Here is a 21,697-nt window from a genome sequence, read left to right on the forward strand (position 1 = left end):
TCTCCTCAGAGCCCAAGAGCCTGTATGATTTGTACACTGAACTAGAAACTAACTGGGCTCAAATTCGTGTCCATAAGTTTCAGAGTTTTGTTAACTGGCCTATAACATTTCCACTGACAAAACAGTAAGTGATTTTTATTTTCATCTTCTGCTTAAGAGGCCCAGTCAGGTGACTGTTCGGCCTGAATGTTAAAAGCTACGAGTTTATTATTTGCAGGATTGTAAATGACACCCAAGATACTGAAAGTAATTGTCAACTGATGTATTAAAAACTTGAGTTTCATTTCCCAAATTGTGCGTTCTAAGCATGATTTCATTTGCTAGAACACCTTATTACACTAGAACTAAGACAGGAAAAAAAATTATCACCACGTAGTTACATGCACAGAATCAGTGATCTCAAAATTCTCTTTTAAATTTTGAAATCTGAATTTTCTATTTTGAGTCTCTTAAGAAACTTATTGAGGGGCTTCCTTGGTGGCACAGTGGTTGTGAATCCGCCTGCCAGTGCAGGGAACACGGGTTCAATCCCTGGTCCAGGAAGATCCCACATGCCACGGAGCAACTAAGCCCGTGCGCCACACCTACTGAGCCTGTGCTCTAGAGCCCGTGTGCCACAACTACTGAAGCCCATGTGCCTAGAGCCCATGCTCCACAATGAGAGAAGCCACCGCAATGAGAAACCCGCGCACTGCAACAAAGAGTAGCCCCCGCTTGCCACAACTAGAGAAAGCCAGCACGCAGCAAGGAAGACCGCACGCAGCAATGAAGACCCAACGCAGCCAAAAATAAATAAATAAAATAAATGTATTTAAAAAAAAAAAACAACTTACTGAGCCCTCTATGCAAACCAAATTGAAAATGTAGATGAAATGGATAATTTCCTAGGAAAAAATTTTACTGAATTCAACCCCAGTTGTGACAGAAAGCGTAAAGGGGCTGATTTACACAGAAGAAATACAGAAATTCATCAGGGAACTACCCCACAAAAAAAGGACCAAGCCCAGGCGGTTTCAAAATAGAGAGTTCCACCAAACTTTTACAGTTCCAATAGCTCCAATACGAAATTATTTCAGAGAATAGATTTCAATTTTTTTTATCAAGCAAGCATAACATACCTAAAACTGATTCAGAGAGCCCTCACACACAAAAGAAAATTTTAGACCAATATCATTTATGAACTTGTAAAATTCAAATAAAATACTACGTAAAGTTTCAAATAAAATATTAGCAAGTAAAGCGGACTCTCATACCACATTAAGAAAGCAAAAGTCTACTTCCGTGGTGGTGCAGTGGTTAAGAATCTGGCCTGCCAATGCGGGGGACACAGGTTCAAGCCCTGGTCCGGGAAGATCCCACATGCCGTGGAGCAACTAAGCCCATGAGCCACAACTACTGAGCCCGCACGCCTAGATCCCGTGCTCTGCAACAAGAGAAGCCACCGCAATGAGAAGCCCGCGCACCGCAACGAAGAGTAGCCCCCGCTCGCCACAACTAGAGAAAGCCTGCGTGCAGCAATGAAGACCCAGCACAGCCAAAAATAACTTAAAAAAAAAAGCAGAAGTCAACAACCAAGTGAGATTTGTACAGGAACACAGGGTGGTTTGATACGGGAAATCTATCAATACCATCTTAATAGGTCTGAGATGGAAAGCTGCATGATTACCTCCAAGATGCTGGAAAAAAAATTTAACAAAATTCAACACCCATTCTTAACAAAAGCACTTCAGATAATCTGAACAGATGAATACTTCTTATCACGAAAATACCCTAAAGGCACAGGTTCCCAGAAGGGGATACAGAGGTGTCTGCAAGGACTTTACTCACTATCTCTGCTGTTTAACATCCTGTTGGGTATTTGCCAATATAACTAGACAAGAAAAAACAAAGATGGGCCTAACAACTGGAAAAGCAGTAAAAGCATCTCTATACACAGGATGGTATTATGCTTGGAAAATCCAGATAACCAACGACAAAACTAACTAAAAAAAAAAAAAAAAATTCAGCAAGCTGGCAGGATATAAATTGACATGCAAAAAGCAGTAACCTTCATATACAAAAATTATAAGCAAATACAATGGGAGAGAAAAGCCCTTTCACAATAGCAAGAAAAGCAATAAGCAGCTTAGGAGTACACCAGCCAAGAAGTGTGCAAAACCTGCATTAGGAGAAACTTGAAACATCCTGGACACACAAAAGCGGACATGTCAGACTGAAGCTGGCCGCGAACCCTCCGGCCTGGCTATCGCTGAGCTCAGGGTCTCATGCCTGCCTGCCCTTGGGTCTGGGTCTGCTTTGTGACAACAGAATGTGGCAGGAAGGACGCTTGAGAGTTTCGGGCAGGATGGGACTGGCAGCCTCGCCTCCTGTCTCTGCACCATGAGCCTGAGAAGCCGCAAGTCCTCTGAACTTGCGCAGCTGCCGCGGGAAAGGCCTGAGGCCATGTGGAGGAGAGGCCCTCACGGGAGCAGCCCTCCCTCGGGTGGCGAAGCTGCCCCAGGCCCTGCAGGGTGGCTGGGTGACCGCATAGAACAGAGCAGGGCCCAGCCAATCACCCGTGACTCCTGACCGAGAAGCGGCAGGTGTTTCAATCCACCGAGTTGTGGGCGGTTGGCTACGCAGTGTTGGTGATGGGAAGAGCAGACATGAACAAGTGGGAAGGCTTTCCTTGTCCCGGGACAGGTGCCTCTGCGCCACCAAGATGTCAGACGCCTCCAAGTTACTGCGAAATTAATGGGATCTCAACAGAAGACCAATAACCCTTTTTTTTTTTTTGCAGTTCAACAGAACTGTATGATATTACAGTTCATTTGGAAAAATACACAAAAATAGCTAGAAAACACTAAAACAACCCACAGCGTCTCTATGATGGAAAAACTGCTGGACTGACCAACGATGACCAACGGGAGAGGACGCCAAGACTAGAGACGGAGCCACGCGCCCAGGAAAATCCAGCACAAGAGGAGTGGCATCTCAAATCAGTATAGAAGACGGACTTTTTATCACGTGGTGTTGGGGCAGCTGGACGGCCATCTGGAAAAAGACAAAATTAGATCCATTCTTCACGCTACCTGCAAGAATAAAATCTAAATGGACCAGAGATTGAAATGGGGAAAAATTAGGTTACACAATTCCTCCATACCCTGGGTGGAGAGGAAGGTTTTCTAGCTATGATTCAAAATCCAGATGTAATGAGAGACTCATCGATTTGACTTTAAAAAACTTGCGTGGCAAAAAAAAAAAAAATTTTTCCCTCTTGACAAAGATGCCTAGGATTTAATCTCTTAGCAACTTTCAGGTATAACACGCAGCCGTGTTGATTGTATTTATCATGTTGGACATCACATCCCTAGTATTTATTCGTCTTGTACCTTTTGTACCCCTTCATCCAGTTCCCTCTCCCCACCCGCCCACTTCCGGTGACCACAAGTCTGATCTCATTTTCTATAAGTTTGTTTGTTTTTGAAGTATAACTGACTTCCAACACTATGTTTGTTCCTATTATACAACAGTGATTATTTCTATACATTACAAACGGATCACCAGGGTAAGTCCAGTTACCGTCTGTCACCACACAAGGATGCTACATAATTATTGACTATTTTCCCCACACTGTACACTTTATAAATGGATGAATTGGATGGTATGTGAATCATAGTTCAAGAGAGCTGTTAACATGAATGAAATCTGTCACGAGGAGTGAAGAGAACAGGACGGAGGGAACAGAGAAGGCAGTGACATTTCTCTAAGCACAAAACTGTTTTGAACAGTTTTGACTTTTGGATAATATTCTACGTGTGCGAAAAATACAATCAGATTAACAAGAATTGGAGAAAACCCTAACACTGAATGCAAACAGAAACAAGTGCACAGGACTGTCTCTCTAATAACATGATCACCTGAAGGCAAGGTGGGCAAGAAGGAGGGTAAGTAACTGAACACAGAGCACTGTGACTGTATACCCTCGGAATAAAGAAGACAATCCTGCAAACTCTTCTCGGTTGTTGGATTCTGTCCACGGGTGGCAGTTCTGCACCTGTGTGCACATATGGACGTGTGACCCGTGTGTGACCTCACTGGTACTGTAGCCAGAGTCCCTGCAGGGCAGGACAGGATGGGCGGGCGAGGGGAAGGGCCTAGAGGCCGTGACCACCCGCTGGCGATGAGCACGTGGCACGCTTACCTCCCGATTTCCAGACACCATTCCTCACGGAAGAACCAGGCCCTCGGAGAGACGGGTGAATCCAGCACAGGGAAACACAGCGCAAGGGCATCCTGTCGCATAGAAAACGGGGAGGTGATCAAAAACAATGACGGGTGTAAAGAAGGACGCTGGGGGCAGCGTGAACTCCCCTAGCGAAGCAGGGACAACGTATAAGGACAACAGGGAGTTACACATAACCTGCAACCTACTGTGCACAGAACGAAGCTACGGAATAGAGAACCCATGAACCCGTACGGATAATAAATTAAAAGTGGGAAGATTCTATTTACGACAGAACGTGGCTAATCAACGTGGGAGGAACGATGGACTCGGGAAGTTGACAGTCCGCGAGCATTGCAGGAAGAGTGGGTTTGTGAGCGGACGGTAAACCTGGGGCAGGAGGCGGCTCCGTGGAGACGCGGGACCTTCGGTGTCACCGCCTCCCCACACGTTCCTCGTTAATGACGAGAGGGACGATGACAACTGTCCAGCGAGAACCAGACAACAGTGCGATCGGCCACGGAGTTTCACACACAGACGCCTCGGGGCCTAAGGCCCGAGGAGGACAGCAACGCTTACCTGGTTCTCCAGCCAAAGACGTGTCCCTGAGTCCAGTCCCGACAGAGCTCCCGCCCCGCCCACCCTGCGGGGGCTTCCGCCGCACAGCTGGCTGCTATTCCTCCGACATACCCAGGCTGTCAAAGACTAAGGCCGAGGGACGTGACACCCGAAGGCCGCAGGGGTCCCGGGCTGCGTCCAGGCCAGGAGAACGAGGACAGGGACGATGGACGGGGGGCGGTCATCCAGCTAAGAACCTGGCTGCACGTCAGACCAAAGTGCAGGCTGTGCCGTTTCTCTGGCTGATACCAACTGAGGTTACTTAGGAGAACGTCCTCCCTCTTAGGCTCACGCACGCAGCATCGAGGGGTAACGGGACAGGGGGAAGACGGGTGAAACACGTGTGGCAAAATGGTAAGAATCGGTAAACCCAGGTAAGGGGTGTATGGGGTTTTGTTTGTCTGTATTTACTATTTTCCCAACCTTTTTCTAAGTTTGAAATTAGTTCAAAATAAAAAGTTGGAAGATAAACATAAAATGGAACGAAGAGCACACTTCTGGGGTCTCGGCTTCTGAGAAGGGTGCTGAGTCCCGCGCCGCCACTGTCTCCCCTCCGTCAACGAAGATGATTTTGAAAAAGGTCAGCGGCTTCAGACTGGAAACATCCTCTCATGAGGGCTAACTGTCACGGGCTGTTCATCTGAACCCAAATGAAAGACCATGAGCACGGTGGGATGAAAACGTTCAAGGTTCGCGTTTCTGTAAGTGGTCCTCCTGTGGGGGTGGGGGCTCCAGGGCAGAAAGTCCTTCTCACCTGACAGGCGATCCGGGGCGGCCGGGCTGAGCAGCAGCGCAGAGATGCCCCCGGGGACACCTGCTTCCCGGGCCTCAGGCCTGTCCCCGTGACAAGGGCGGGGGAACCTGTGGGCGTCAAAACTGCGTGTTAGGCAGAAAGGACGCAGGAAGGGGTGATGGCTTCCTGCTCCAGGCTTACCCTCCTTGGCAGAAGACATGCACCCCCAGGACCCCTCCCGCCCGCCCAAGCCCACCTCATACCTGGGGGCGCTGAGGGGCGAGGGGGCTGAACACCCAGCCGGCAAAGGACGAACTGACGAAGGTTAACCCACGGTTGGGTAACTGGCTCCAAATTAAAGTGTAAACCATCATTTTCAGTGAATGCGGTGTTTTTCTGAGTTTTTTTTTTTTTAAGTGAATACATGTTTCATCTTGAGACAATCAAGCAATTACTGGAAGATGGAAAATGAGAGTCCTGGCGTGGCTGGCCTTGAACTTTCTGAAGCTTGGCTTTCTGCACAAAATCTGTGATGGCGCCAACGTTCCTGGCTCTTGGTCTGTCGTGTGCAGAAATAAAGTCTTTGGGGTGGACCAAATAGGCTCCATATTTCTTGGAAAAGAGCTGAGGGTGATCTCGATACAAACCAAAGAAACTGGCTGAAATGTGTCCCCTTCCAACTGTGGTTTTGTTTGAAGTACAACAAGTAAATATTATGAAGGTTACAAAGTAAAAATTTTCTACATAAAATGTCAACAGGGCACTTCCAGATTAGAAGACTTGACCTTTAACACCTTTCTTTAATAACCGAGGATTTTAACGCTGGGTTAATTTTGGGAAACTTCTGACTTGGGGGGTTGGGGGCCGCAGGGAGAAAAGGCTGAGGTCACGGGGACCCAGTGACTCAGCCCCGGCTGCTTCATTCAGCAGGTCACCGCAGACCTGCAGGCTGGGAGCAGGGTCACAGTGGAGGCAGATTCGGCGCAGCCTCACCTGGGAGGGGGAAGGGGGGGGACCTCTCCTTCCGCATCCTGTCCGGGCACTGATCCCATCAGGGGACCACACCCTCACGACCTAGTCACCTGCCCCTCGTGCCACCTCCTGACACCGTCGCGCTGGGGGTCAGGATGCCAGCACGTGAATTGGGGGGGCGGGGGGAGGGTACACAGACGCACAGAGCGTGACACCCAGGCCTGCACAGGCCGGCACCTGACACTGAAACCGCACGACAGTAAGAGGGAAATACACACACACACACACAGTGAGAGAGGAGTGAGTCCTCACCGTGGGCCCCCCGGGCAGAAAGTCAAAGCGGCTCCCGCGGCCCTTCCCGTCGTGTGGGACGGGGTGTCACGGTGCAGCTTCCTTGCTCTGCGTAGCTGGGCTCGGCCGGGCTGCGGGGAGGGCTGCAGGCCCCGGACGGGCGGGCTCCGCTCCAGAGCACTCTGCGTTCCCAGCCATCAGAGGAAGAAAACAGATTTCTGAGTTTTTCACTTCACTAAACATGACCTGGCAAGACAACGTGTACACCGTATAGTCTAGTTACTGAAAAAGGGGAAGATTTATTTAAAAAGAGAAACATTAAATTAATAAACTCTCCCATTAGAGCAGAAATTTAGTAAAGATACAGGTAAACTGAAAACATCCACATGCATCCATGAAAGGGTGGGCATCACTCGGGGGTTTATTTTGGGTGTCAACCTCACTCTCACAACTAGAAATGAGTCTGACCTTCGGGGGCACTGACTCACCTGGCATCCAGTCCCCTCCTCCTGTGGCCGCTGCCCCCAGCGCGGGGCTCCAGCCGGCCACGCGGGGAACTCCGTCCCGAAGGGACAGATCACGGTGAGCCCAGGACCTGAGGAGGGAGGGCCCTGAGGGCGCCTGCTGGAGCCGCCCCCGCAGTGCTCCGATCCGAGGGCAGCTGCCCCGCCCCAGCCCCCGGCCGCACCCCTGGCCTGGGGGAACCAGGATGTGTGCACGCTGCCGGTGCAGGAGGGAGAGGAGACAGGTCCCCTGCTCTGCTGCTTTAAACACTCTGAAGTACGTAACAGCCACTCCAGCCCATCATCCCATCACCTGACCAGCCCTGACGCAGACACCGGTGCTGCAGACAAGGCTGCCTGACCCCCGCAGGGCGCCCAGCCTCTCACCCAACCCGGAGACCCCAGCTCTGCACCGGGAGAGTCGCCCGCAGCCCCGGCCTTCCAGGTGCCAGAGCCAGGTTGCTGCTCCCACTTCCTAACTTCCTAAGCTGCCCTTCCCGGTGGACCCCGTACCTGCCCGCTGACGACACCGCGGCCTCACTCACCAGCGGCCGGGCATCTGTCCCGCGGAGCTGCGGTACCCGGACAGACAGACACGGCCACTCCAGTGCTCTGCGTACGCGGATGCAGCTGGGTCTGGTGTCCGGGGTCAGCCGGGGCCTGCCGCTTGCTTTCTGTGCTTGTAGACGCGGTCTACGGGCCTCGGCTTTAAAGTCAGGGCGTGGCCACTGACCGCCTGCGCCACCTCGTAGCCTCAGGCCCCAGCTCTAAATGGGATCGACGGTGCCTACTTCCCAGAACTGTTCGTGCCAGAAACTGAGGAGCCCTCCGTCTCCAGCGCGGCGCCTGGGAAAGCCCAAGGGTCCACAGCAGGGACGGCTGGCGGAGCCGCAGCGATCGGAGAGACGGGGTCTGAGGAGGGCCAGGGGCCGACGCCCCCCTGCACGGCCCCCGACATCTCTCTCTCTATGGCCTTGTCCGTGCACGGGCTGGGCGGAGCCCGCAAAGCACCCACAGCCCGGAAGGCAGCACCTGTTTGGGCAGCGAAGGTGCCTGGATGCTGGATCACAAGCTTCAAAAGGCCCTTTCTGACCAAACGCCCCTGCCTTTGTGGTCCTCACGGGAAGTCGGGTCGGGATGGAGCCAAAAGCACCTTCACTGAGATGAAGGATGTAGAGACTGAACCCGGGGAAAGTCAAATTCCCAGTGAGGGTCACGTAAAAATTAAATATTTTATACCTTAAACTGAGTTCAAACCTTGAGCACGTGAAGATTTATCATCACAGTTGTATCACCGAGATAGAAAACCTCCACAGCAATGTGAACAGTGTTGAGAGATAAGAACGGACATGCTTTCGCATTCTGTAAACATCGGTTACTTTATTAAAGTTCTGACTGGCTGGAAACACAGCCAGCTCGGCTCCCCCCGCTTGCGGACAGGAGAGCGGGCAGCGGGTGCCCAGGGTCTTCAGCGAGGGAGAGAGGAGTCTCAGCAGGGACACGGTTTGCTGGATGTTTCTAGGATTAAAACGCTTATCAAAATGACACAAGCAGGGATCACATCTCCTGACCTACATACAGTCAAGTCACAGTACCAGAAATCAGCACACACCCTTCCGAGGGGCCGTGTTACAGACCAAGCACAAGGCACACATGATTTTCAAGACCAATAAATGTGTTTTTCAAAAACAGTTCAAGGGCACTGTCAGTAAATACGAGCTTTTCATTTTAATTGCCCACTCATGGCAAGAATAAAATGTCAGTATGTATTCGTCAATAAAACTGTGGGTCGGCGTGTAGATTCCACCCAGGCCCAACACAGTGAAGGTGGGGCCCGGGCTCGTCACCGGGAGGTGAGGAGGGGGCCCTGCAGCCGGGCACTCCAAGGGGCCAGGTCCACCCACTGCTTGCAGGGAGAGTGACCTCTGCCCGACCACTGCCCCCCAACCAGGGGGTTAGGGTCTGGCGGGGCACCTGTTGGAAACTTAGTTAAAAACAGCTCTAAAATCTAGACAAATCTGATTACTAACACCTCTCTTAATGTGTCAACAGAGAAACACAAAACGGAAACAAAACTCTTCGCCGGACAAGCTTCCCTGGTGAGAAGACCCCTCCGCTGCCCCCAGCCGCAAGCCAGGCCGATGCCCCGCGCTCGCCACGAGATGGCGCTGCCGAGACGCGGCTTACATCTCAGCCCTGGGAATGTCAACAGGGTAAGGGACCGGATTATGTTCTCTTGGGGCAGTTCTCTCCAACTAAAAAGAACGGGGCTGTTGAGTAAGACGCACACACGCTTTAGTGCGACCCGTCCACGCGGGCCCTCCTTGGGGCGACGGCGCAGACAGGCCAAGCTCGCGGGAATGAGCACATCGGGCCGGGACGTCACCACGGCGGGACTCTGTCTCCGAGGCGCGCCCAGGTGCAGGTACTCGGCGCCACGTGGAAGTCAGTACTCACGCGGCCTGGGGCCAGCGCCGCGGGGACAGTCCGGGCCGAGGCCGCTACCTCGTCTTCTTGGGCGGCGCCGGCCCGTTGGGGCGGCCGGGCGCGAAGTTCCAGTCCACGGGGTTGAGCAGCTGCTGCGTCTTCTTGCGGGTCCAGTAGGGGTTGAGGAGGACCGTGAGGAGGCCCAGCCCGACCACGAAGAGCGCCCAGTGCGGCGGGAAGAGGCTGCGGGCCAGGCTGTCCCAGTGGCCCAGGCACACCCACCACATGTGGTAGGTGAGGACCATGCGGCAGTGGAAGAGGTGGACCATCAGCCACTGGTTCAGCCTCCAGAGCAGCGAGTCCGCACAGCCGGCCTGCGGGCAGAGCGGGGTCAGGGCGCCGGACTCGGCTCCGCGGCGCCAGGGTGTCCCCGCCCCCTCCCGGCCCCGCCCAGCCGCCCGCAGACCCACGCAGCGCGGCGCCTCCTGCCCGCCCGCGCCCCCGGAAGGAAAGTCCACTCCCTTCCAAGCTCACCTCTGGCGCTTCCTCCCTTGACCGTGCACACATCGAACAACTAAGCAACACTGACCCAGTGAAGCCGGAAGACACGCCGGGCGTGTCCAACCAGGCTCCCCGGGCCCCGGGGGCAAACGCTCTCAGAGGAGACAAGCTCAGGATGACATGTGTGTCCTCACTTCTTTGCTTTTCGGCATTTTTACCCCAGTAGCCCTTGGACACAAGCCCAAATGGACTTGCCTTAAAATTATTCTAAATTCACATTAAAACTAGCTGTAGCTAAAACCAAACAGGGAACTTGAAAACGCTATACAGCAGACTGTGGGCACAGAGGTGGGACACTGTGGCGGGGACGTCAGCACCTGGACAGCCCGGCACCAGGACAGGAGGTACCAGGGCAGCCCACACACCTCAGACCCATGAGCTTGTGCACACCGGCCTCTCCCCGCTGCGCTCTGCCCAGGCTGGAGCGTCCTCCTGGGCAGCTCCCCGCCCCGACACCGCCTCCCCAGGGTAGGGGCATGTCTGGCCCTTGCAGGAGGAAAGGGGGTTAGCGGGGGAGGGGCCGGGAAGGCGGCGACGCCTCGCCAGGCAGCAGCCCGGTGACGCTGGGAATGGGCACGGCCTCACTGCGGCCGCACCTGCGGAGCCACAGGGGGACACGGCAACTGACCTCTGGAGTGACCACATTTTAAAAGAGAAAGAAAGGGGAATTCCCTGGCGGCCCGGTGGTTAGGACTCTGCGCTCTCACTGCCGAGGGCGCGGGTTCAATCCCTGGTCGGGGGACTAACATCCTGCAAAAAGAACCCAACCTCCTGCCTGGATGATCCGCCTCTGGGCGACCCAGAGGTCTGCAAGGCAGGGAAGCAAGCAAACGAAGGAGATGACGGACCTCACTTCTTCAATTTTTTTATATACATTTCCCCTGCTTCTGGGAACGAGACCATCACTGCAGAGAGACTTAAAAGAAGTCTTGGATGAAACGAGGCACGTTATGTTCTTGGATGGAAAACACTCAGAAGATGTTACATCTTCCCTCCTTGAATGCATCCACAGATTTAGTCCAAATAAGAGAATACATCAGTATTTTTTATCAACTTGTAACAACTTTAAGTAACGCCACTCATGCAGTGGAGTAAACGCACAAGAGCAAGGAGGGCTGAAGGTGCCTCAGCAAATAATGAGATACAATGATGCTTCAGAAATAAGAGTGCAAAAAACAGATAAACAATGCAAAATGCAGAAATGAGTAAGATACATGGTGAGTTGGCACTGGGCGGCATTTCGAACCCCCAGGGAAAGGATGGATAGTGTAACTACATCAGGATTCTTGCTCACCTCCTGGGAAAATCCAGTTGGATCTTACTTAAACATACTTTCAAAATGGACTAAATATCAATGCTTAAAAGGAGAAGAAAACCATAGAGTACTAGGGAAAAAAAACAGTTTTACAGAAATAGTTTTATACTCATTGCATGGGTAGGCATTCTCCACGTTATGCTAGAATCATGACTTATACAAGTAAAATTCCTTGAACTGTACAATTAGACAAAAAAACAATGTTTCTCAAACGCAAAAACACTTGAGGTTTGAGGTTCTCAATGACAGATTCCTCACGTGGGAAAGATTTAGCCTTTGCTCTGGCCTGAAGGACGTTAAATGTACAAACTGTAGAGTGGGAAGGTGAGCTAATAAGCGTGTCTCGGGGTGAACATACTAACTGCAGTGAGCTACATGTGCTTGGGGGCCGGGGCACCGCTCACCCTTCCAACCTTGCAGGCACTGGCTGTCTTCTTTCCACTTGCCGCTTCCTTCAAAGTTCACAAGATGTACTCCTTTCTATTATCTTCCCCACTTACTAAAAGCAGTCATCCTAAATTCCTAATATTCATACCAGAAGCATGAACTTCTACTCATACAGTAATTACATTAAGTTTAGAAAACTCCAAGCTTGAGAACTGAGCATTTTTGGTCCTACTCAGACACTGAAATTTTTGGGTTCAACATCACCAAATGCTTTGAGAAAAGCAGGGTCAGTAACAAAGTGAGACTTAACCGTGCAAAGGTTACTTTGTATAGCTGGGGTTCCAGCAGGTAGTGTTCCTGGTGTATACTTACTTACACATAAATTGACTGTTTTTTATACCATGTCGTTTGCATCTAGACTAGTGTCTCCGTGGATGAATCATGTTTAGATGTTTGAATGTGTAATTCATTTATTATTATTTCTAAACAACATTTCAGAATCAAATTGGAGGAGGAAATGGAAGCATGAGCCCGTTTGGGGTGTAAACTACGTTAAATTAGTGGTGACACCTGGTCCTGACATCCGTCTGTATCTCATCAAATCAGACCCCGATGGTGAGGATTCCTGGACCCTGATGCCCAACCAAGCAAGAACTCGGCAGCTTTATGAAAAGCTTATAAGGATTTCAACGTTTTACACGGCGTTTACTCACAAGGTTCAGTAGTATCTGAACTAGACCAAGACCATGTCTGTGTAGGCACACGGGCCCTGAGCTGTCTTAGCCAAGGGGACAGCTTTGCCATGGGGTCCCGGGCCGCGTGGTGAACACGGCGAGCGGGAAGAAGTGGGTTCTGGGGCCACCCTTTTCCATCCTGAACGAACAGCACCCGAACACTTTAGAGAAAACAGAAAAAAACCCCAAACAAAGTGCCTCCCTCTGGTGGCCGCCCCACAGCTGGGGTCTGTCTTCTTCCTGAGCAGTGGGCCCACCCCACCTGGGGAGGAGCTTCCGGAGACTCCCGCCCGGGCGCCTGATGCATGAGGGGCACCAGGAGGAGGCCTGGCTGAGCAGCAGTTCACAGACAAACTCTGTCGTGAGGAATCAGGGGCCCATCGACAGGGCCCTGCACCCAGGACAGACTCGCCAAAGCGGGCAGGGACCCGGGCAGCACCCTGGGGTCAGGAAGAGACCCTCGGCTCGCAGCTTCACGCAGAAGAGGGAGGAGCTGGCCCACGTGTCCAGCCCCCCAGCTGTTTGGAGGGGCTCCCTGGCCGCTGGCCCACAGTCCAGCTGGCAGAGGGGCGGAGGCGGTGGCCTGGGCTGGTGGACACACAGCCTTGCCCCGCCCAGGATCGGACGTGTAAGCAGACAGAAGCCACAGCTGCCTGCCCTTCCCTGGGGAGGGAGAAAGTCGATGGAGAACCTCCAGGGCCCTGGCTAGGCTGACTGGTGGGATTTCTCCTGGGTGAGGACAGTCGTGAGGCCAGGGAGAGGCGTCTGCTTCGTCTAATGCACAGACACCAACAGAGAGTCACGGAAAATGAAGAATCAGGCAAAGACGCTCCAAACCAAGGAATGAGACAAATCTCCAAACCCTACCGGAGAGCAGTCACACGATGTACCCGACAGAATTAAAGGCATCTGTCATAAGGGTGCTCGCAGAGGTCAAAAGAACACGTGGGAACAAGTGGAATGTCAACGAAGAGATGGAAATGTAAAAAAAAGTACCAAACAGAAATCAAGGAGCTGAAGAATACAATAACTGAACTAAAATATTCACTAGGGGGACCTCCCTGGTGGTGCAGTGGTTAAGAATCCGCCTGCTGGGCTTCCCTGGTGGCACAGTGGTTGAGAATCTGCCTGCCAATGCAGGGGACATGGGTTCGAGCCCTGGTCCAGGAAGATCCCACATGCCACGGAGCAACTAAGCCCGTGAGCCACAACTACTGAGCCTGCGCGTCTGGAGCCTGTGCTCCGCAACAAGAGAGGCCACGACAGTGAGAGGCCCGCGCACCACAATGAAGAGTGGCCCCCGCTCACTGCAACTGGAGAAAGCCTTTGCACAGAAACGAAGACCCAACCCAGCCAAAAATAAATAAATAAATTTATTAAAAAAAGAAAAAAAAAAAAAGAATCCGCCTGCCAATGCAGGGGACACGGGTTTGGTCCCGGGTCTGGGAAGATCCCACGTGCCGCGGAGCAACTAAGCCCGTGTACCACAACTACTAAGCCTGCACTCTAGAGCCTGCGAGCCACAACTAATGAGCCCGCATATCTAGAGCCCGAGCTCCACAACAAGAGAAGCCACCGCAATAAGAAGCCCGTGCACCACAACGAAGAGTAGCCCCCACTCGCCACAACTAGAGAAAGTCCGCGTGCAGCAACGAAAACCCAATGCAGCCAAAAATAAAACAAAAAACAAAAAAAAACTCACTAGGGAGGTCACCAAAGTAATTTACAATCTACAGGTTCAATGCAACCCCTGCCAAAATCCCAGTGGCATTTTTAACAAAAAAGATTTCTAAAATTCACAGGAAACCACAAAAGACCCCAATAGCCAAATCAATCTTGAGAAAAAGAACAAAGCTGGAGGCACCACGTTTCCTGATTTCAAACGATATTACAAAGCTACAGAAATCAAAACTGCATGAACTGCCATACAGACAAACACACAGACCAGTGGAACAGCATCGAGAGCCCAGAAAACATCCACACAGACATGGCCAACTGATCTTCAACAAGGTGCCTAAAATTCACAGCAGGAAAGGGGTAGTCCCTTAAATCGATGTTGCTGGGAAAACTGGACATTCACATGCAAAAGAATGAAACTGAACCCTTATCTCACACCTTACACAAAAATCAACTTGAAGGTGGAAATGTAAGACCCAAAACTCCTAAAAGAAAACATAAGGAAAAAGTTTCATGGCATTGGTTTTGGCAATGATTTCATGAATATGATACCAAGAACACATACAACAGAAACAAAAATAAACAATTGGGACAACATCAAACTAAAAAGCTTCACAGCAAAGGAAATAATCAACAGATTGAAAAGGCAATCTACCAAGTGGGAGAAAATATTTGCCAACCATATGTGTAATAAGAGATTAATCTTGAACATATATAAAGAACTACAACTCAACAGTAAAAAAATAACAAAGAATCTGAGTTAAAAATGGGCTAAAGGCTTGAACAGTTTGCCAAAGACGACATAAAAATGGCCAGCAGATTGTGTAGGAGATATTAGCACCTCTACGTTCATTCACAATAACTAAGACTGAAACACCCAAGGAAGATGTGCTTCACACACGTAATGGAAAACTGTTCAGCCTGAGAAAAGAAGGAAACCCTTCAATGTGCAATGACATGGCTGGACCTTGAGGACATTCACTCAGCAAAATAAACCAGGAACAGAAGAGAAATATGGCAGGAGTCCACTTATATGAGGCATCTGAAATAGTCCAGTTCCTAGAATCAAAGTGTGGATGGCAGTTGCCAGGGGCTGGAGGGAGGGGAAGCAGCGAGTTACTGACCAACAGGGGTGAAGTTTCAATCAGACAAGACGAATAAGCTCCAGAGGCCTGCTGTGCACCTATGCCTACAGCTGACGATAACGTGCTGGACACTTAAAGATTTGTGAAGAGGGCAGATCTCATGTTGGGTGTAAGATAACATAATGTGACATAAAAATTTTAAAAGATATGTATGTAGACATATATTGTTTTTTTAAAAATATTTGAAACAAAGAAAAAGCATGTTTTCCAGGGCTTGTAAATACTGCCTACTGAGTAAGACACACGATCCACCGAGTCTTCTTTTGCGATGGGGTAGGAAGCCTAAAAGAGTTGTTTAAAATGATTAAAATGGAATTCAACAAAAATGAGCTTCTTACGGATTGTAATACTCTAATCCAGCCTGGTGATGCTGTGACAGCACAGGCCACAAGGGACCAGCAACACGGGCATCGAGCGGGTGAAGGTGCCACACTAGCCGCTCCCCTCCTGCTGCGGAGCGCAGACGCCGCGGGGGCCCCAGGCCGTCTGGGAAGCGCCTACCTTTAGGAGCATCCAGGAGATGCAGGTGAAGGGAGTGCTCACCTCCAGGAGCAGCGTGATCATGGGCAGGTAGTGGCCAGCTTGGAGGTTGACCACGGAGCCCAGAAACCCGAGGAAGGCGAAGAGGTGGTGGACGGCCAGGAACCCGTCGAACGTGCGGAACAGCGCATTGGACACGTGGAGCGCGAGGTTCTCGAAGAGGAAGAAGCCGGTTGCCGTGGCGATGTGGAACCAGCACCAGTTCTGCTGGCCGAGCACTTTGTCGGCCTGGAGCACGGGGTCCAGCAGCAGCGCCCGTAGCCCCGCCGCGGTGCCCTGGATGCCAAAGACTGCGCGCGTGGCCGCCAGGTTCCAGAAGACCTGCTCCCGGGCCCCCAGGGAGCGGTAGGTGGCGTTCAGGGAGGATGACAGCTGGTGGCAGGCCACAAAGACGCCCAGGTAGAAGGCGCACCCGGCGGCCACCAGTGCCCAGCGGACCTGCCCGGAGGTGCAGTCCAGGTCAAAGATGCTGCCCGCTGGCCCGCTGCTCGGGAGGCTCATGCTGCTGACGTCGCAGAGGCTGGGCCGGGGTCCACACGCTGCGCCAGGCCACGGCCCCGGGACCCTCATGCGCCCATCCTCCACCTGGACAAAGAAAAGAGCCTTGACCCTCTGCTGGCTGGAAGGAGCCGGGACGCAAGGCTGCTCCAGCACCACAGAGACACCGTCACGAAACGGATGTTAACAACTCTTCTCCTCATGCTTATGTGTATTCAGTGACACAGAAACAGAGCAAGAAAACATCCGCTGGTGGGACAGGAGCACGAGAAAGTGACACGAAGGACGGAAGGGGCGGGCGTGGACGGGGCAGGAAAGAAACACGGTCCCGACTCTCCAGTGCATGCCCCCCGTGGTGGCAGTGACAGCCCACAGAGTCCCCCAGACAGAGCACACCTAGAGGAGGATGTGCTTCCGGAACCCACGGGGGGAACACTGCCAGCCAGCGCCCCGTCCGGAGCTCCTTGGACCCTCACCTGCGCTGGACAGCAAGTTCCGCACTTAGGGGAGTATGTGTGTGTACATCTATGTGTGTGTGTATATATTTCTGTCTACTGTGATGCTCTGACATCGTAAGCCCCGCCTGGCTGGGCAGAGACAACCCCCCGCCAGCCAAGGGCCCAGCCAGAAGCCCGCCTGTGACCTATGCCAACAGCCCGGCCAGGGCCGGCCTCCTCCGCCTGCCCCGCCCCTGAGGAGGTGACACTTCTCTGCCAGAAACACCCGGGTGGGGTGCCCGGCGGCTCGGGGCAGCCCTGTCACCCAAAGCCCAGAAAAATCACTAAAACCAGCCAATCGTATGTGTACCCCCAACCCCACCTGCCTTTCCCCTGGAAACCCCAGTAAAGGCCACGCCCTCAGTCTTCCCTCTGTCCTGTCCTCTGCCCCCTGACCCCCTGGCCATACCCCCCACGTGCCCGGCGTGGCCCTGCCTCTAGGACCCGAGAGCATAGTGAGCTATGCTTTCCTCTTGTGGCCACACCTGACTGAGCCTCTCATAGCAGAATCCAGAAGCATCTGGTCCCGCACTGTGAAGCTGATGGGGGCGGGGGCGGGGCGAACACTGGGAGGGGAGAGGGGGTCTCAGCGCTGGGCAGAAGGGAAGCCGCATCATCAAGAACTTAACCCCTGGGCTTCCCTGGTGGCGCAGTGGTTGAGAATCTGCCTGCCAATGCAGGGGACACAGGTTCAAGCCCTGGTCTGGGAAGATCCCACATGCCACGGAGCAACTAGGCCCGTGAGCCACAACTACTGAGCCTGCGCGTCTGGAGCCTGTGCTCCGCAACAAGAGAGGCCGCGATAATGAGAGGCCCGCGCACTGCGATGAAGATTGGCCCCCACTTGCCGCAACTGGAGAAAGCCCTCGCACAGAAACGAAGACCCAACACAGCCATAAATAAATAAATAAATAAATAAAATTAAATTAAAATTTAAAAAAAAAATTTAAGAACTTAACCCCACGCAAAGGGTCAGCTGCACAAACCGGAAACTCTGCTGAAACACAGACTCATCCTGAAACTTCACCTGGTCCTCTCCACAAGCCTGTCGTGCGGTCTGGGCAACAGTTCCCATTTTGCCACGACTGCATCTCTGTGCTCCTGGCCCAGCACCTAACTTCTGTGGAACCTCTGCCTTGAAACGGGAGGGTCCCCATGACTCTGAGGAGCTCTGACTAAAACAATGACTCAAGCCTGCCCAGGGCGAGTGGCTGGTATAGGTGCCCCTTCACGAAGGCTGGGGGGACTCCAGGGCACTGGGACCAAAGAACAGAACAGTGGGTTCTGATCTTGGTTCCTCTATTTAGGAGCTAGGAAAACAGGACCCCAGTGTCTGACTATAGGAACGAAAAATACACATAAATACAGCAGAGTGGGTGTCAGGTGCTAATATGAAGCACCTACTCTGTGCCAGGCACGTTCAGTTAGGCGGTTTAATCTGCTAAATAGGGAGTCGTACATTTCCAGTGGACAGAAGAGAGCCCAGGTTTAGTTACTTGCCTCAAATCAAGAAGCTACCCAGTGGGGCCTTGGATTGGACCGTGACCAGGACCCAGAGCTCTGGGCCCGGGTGCATTAGATCACCTGCAGGTCTGTCTGTCCTTTCCACACCGAGGAGGATGTCCAGGCCCCCTCCCAAGGTCCTGACTTCGCTGCCCTGGGGCGGGGCCAGGCTTCGGTGTTTCGTACGTGCCCAGGCGCCCTAAGCAGGTGCACAACCACTGAACTGGCATGAACTCCAGTCCCCCCAGCTGTAAGATCCTGTGACTCCAAGGAGGGAGGGTTTAGTGGCTTCTTTTTCCTAAAGCAGGCAGCGTCCTGAAGGCCTGAGAGGCTCTTCTGTGCCTCAATCCAACAAACCCTGATTATCCTGGAGAGAAAGCCTGAAACAGCCCCTTTTCCTCCTCCTCCCAGCAAGAGGCACAAGGAGACGTGGGGTCCTGAGGGCCGGGGCAGGGCCTGAGAGGGGACGGAGAGTGGACAAGCGAGGCTACAGCACAAAGAGCCGCCCGCCAGCCTCAGGCTCCGGGCACGCGGGAGAAGCCTGCTTCTGAGGCGCGGGCCCAGGGTGGAGGCCAGGGCGCAGGGCCAAGGCCCAAGGAGGAGGCCGGCTCCAAGGCCCCAGAGACGCAGGAAAAACCACCGTCCTCTCAAGTTCACCACGGAGAAACCTCAGCCCGGCTTCTGGGTCCTCACGCCTTCTAGTAGCCTTTCTACAGAAAGAAATGCAGGCGGGCTAAGGTCAGACACTGAAATACTCAGCTGAGACCGAGCAGTGGCGGGGGAACCCTCAGGGCCATCAGAGAAACAGAAACAACTCCCTATAAAAACCCAATGCTCGCCCCCCTTCAAACCCTATCAACTCTCCCCCATCTGGATCGCTGCTCAAACCCGCCTCGGACACACCCTCCTACACAGCCGCTTCCACAGAGCTTCCGGGCCGGCTGGTCTGGTCCAACCTGCCGCCCTGGGTCTTGGGGACCCACAGGCGAGGTAGGTGACCCACTTGAGCCATGAGGGGACGAGGCCAGGCCTTGGGTGGGGCGTCCGCAGCAACCCAGGCGCCCCCCCGCCCCGGAGCCCTGCGGTGGCCCGGCTGCCCCGTGGCTAGGGGGCACCCCAGGGCGCGGCCAGGCCCTGCTCCGGAAGGCGGCACAGACCAGAGGCAGGCAGAGCTCCAGGGCTCGGCAGCCACCCACCCCGACCACACCCCTCACCCGTCCCGGCACGGGGGGGCACTGGGTCACCCCGTTCACCTCGAGCCCAGCCCGAGGGCTTCTTCCTGGCACCTGAGGCCGCCGCCCCCGTCCCCGCACAGCCGCAGAGCCAGGACCCCCGCTCCTCCAGTGCAGGGTCCTCGGAGCCCCGCCCCGCAGCCCCTGCGTCTGAGCGGTGCTGGAGCCGCGGCCGTGGGGGAACGGGCTCCTGGGGGCTGGAAAGCCCGTCCCGACTGCACAGGCCTCCATTTTCTCTGGGAAAAAATCCACCTACAAACCTCATCTTGCTCTTCGCTTTACAAGATTTGGTAGTTCCAGCCGTTCTACTGAACGGAAGCGGGCAATTTAGGAAATTACCAAGAGGGTGGGTTCCAGTGCTGCAGAGGCCAGGCAGCCCCGACCCGGGGACGGGAGTCGGGCCACCAGGGCCTTTGCAGCTCTGACACAGGCGCCGAGCATCTGTGAGCTCTTTCCGTTCACTAGGGGCTGACCTGATCCAAAACTTGGAAATGCGGTCAGAAAGAGGGGAACGGCACGCTTTTTGATGTCGCGCTGGGTCACCGCTCACAAGCCCCTGAGGGTCACCAGACTTTCCAGGGGAGACAGCAGTTCCGTTCAGCAGGGACTGGCCCAGACTTCAGTCTGTGAGGTCAACCCAGCAACACTGATAAGGTGATGAGGGGCCCTAACGCCCCTCCCCCCAGAGGATAGGCCCACTGGCTCCCGCCCCGACCAGCATTCCTGGTGGCAGCCTCCGGCGGGCTCTTTCCCGCGCCGGGTCCTTCCTCAGCGATTTAACCTCACCTGTGCTCCCTGTTTGCTCAGGAATTACATTTCTAACATTTTGAGAATTATACTCCGACAGTCTGTAAACATATTTTTCCAAAATTAAAATACACGCTCAAAAAACAAAATCCAGAAAATATAAACAAGTCTCACAGCGAGCACGCCGTGGACGGTCTCGGCCCGTCTGCCAGGGTCCTCTCTCGGGCTCGCTGCCCGCGGGCCGGCCGCCTGCACCCCTCCCACCGCGGCCCGAACCGAGGCCTGAGCCCACGCCCGGCTCACCTGCGGGCGGAGCTGCCGGACCTCTGCCCGCCCCGCCTGCAGACGGAGCGACCGGACCCCCACCCAACCCACCTGCAGATGGGGCGACCTGAGCCTCTGCCAGGCACACCTGAGGACGGAGAGCCGGACCCCCCCCCACCGCCCACAGTCCAGGCAGGGCCGCCAAGCACCGCGGGCCGCACGCGGGGAAAGCGGGGCTCCTCCGCGCCAGGACTGGGGGCTCTCAGCTCCCGAAGGAGACGCCGACTGGACCCGGAGACCCCACCCCCGCTCCCGCCGGGCGCCTACCTGCGCACGGCTGTGTCACGACCCGGGCGCAGTCGCCGCGCATGCGCACCCGGGGGGCGGGACCTAGCGGCGGCCGGGGCCTAGCGGCGGCCGGTCGCTACCAAGGCGCGGAACGGGGGGGGGGGGGCCGCGGGCCGTACCACCAGCGCGGACGCGTCGTGGAAGGCTACCAAGGCCGCTGGGGTGCGGTCGGAGGCGCCCCGCCTCTCCCGCCTCTACAGTGAGCCGGCCCCGAACACACCCCTCACGCCCCAGGTCGATTCCTCCCGAACAGTGATGAGCAAGGAAGGGGTCGCCCTAGCCGACTGCACACGCGCTTGGGTCCTGGGGCCGCCTGAGGGGCGCGGCCCGGCAACTCCTCTGTGCCCACCGCCCCGGCCCGCGGACAGGACCAGGCAGAGCCCCCATGTGACCCCGAAGCCCAGCCCCCCGGAAGGCCCGCTCGGCCGCGCAGCCCTGACTCAGCCCTGCGGCCCCGCCGGGTCCACGCGCAGAGGCCGGCCCGAGGCCACGGCGCCCGGG

The 21,697-nt window shown here is 54.2% G+C and overlaps 1 protein-coding gene and 1 long non-coding RNA gene across 14 annotated transcripts in view; both read right to left on the reverse strand.

The window, feature by feature from the left end:
* CLN8 (CLN8 transmembrane ER and ERGIC protein) overlaps positions 1–21,288 on the reverse strand; it is a 30,978-nt gene extending 9,690 nt beyond the window's left edge. For 6 of the 13 annotated variants that reach the window (XR_005018158.1, XR_005018159.1, XR_005018161.1 and 3 more), the window contains exons 1-2: positions 21,176–21,287; positions 16,069–16,692 (exon numbers count right to left, since the gene is read on the reverse strand). Coding sequence is in view for 6 of the 13 variants with exons in the window: in XM_036838656.1 (XP_036694551.1) it covers positions 9,823–10,122; positions 16,069–16,677 (909 nt within the window). In the remaining 7 variants the exon portion in view is untranslated. The other 7 variants (XM_036838661.1, XM_036838656.1, XM_036838657.1 and 4 more) reach the window with 7 other exon arrangements.
* On the reverse strand, positions 2,858–8,097 carry LOC118887829. Its single transcript, XR_005018165.1, has 5 exons — positions 5,819–8,097; positions 5,577–5,683; positions 4,784–5,462; positions 4,184–4,275; positions 2,858–3,033 (listed from the first exon to the last, which is right to left on the reverse strand). It is a non-coding gene; the product is annotated as an uncharacterized LOC118887829 (long non-coding RNA).
* Positions 21,289–21,697: the final 409 nt, after the last annotated feature.

This window comes from Balaenoptera musculus, chromosome 21, assembly GCF_009873245.2.
Source record: "Balaenoptera musculus isolate JJ_BM4_2016_0621 chromosome 21, mBalMus1.pri.v3, whole genome shotgun sequence".
Taxonomy (NCBI): domain Eukaryota; kingdom Metazoa; phylum Chordata; class Mammalia; order Artiodactyla; family Balaenopteridae; genus Balaenoptera; species Balaenoptera musculus.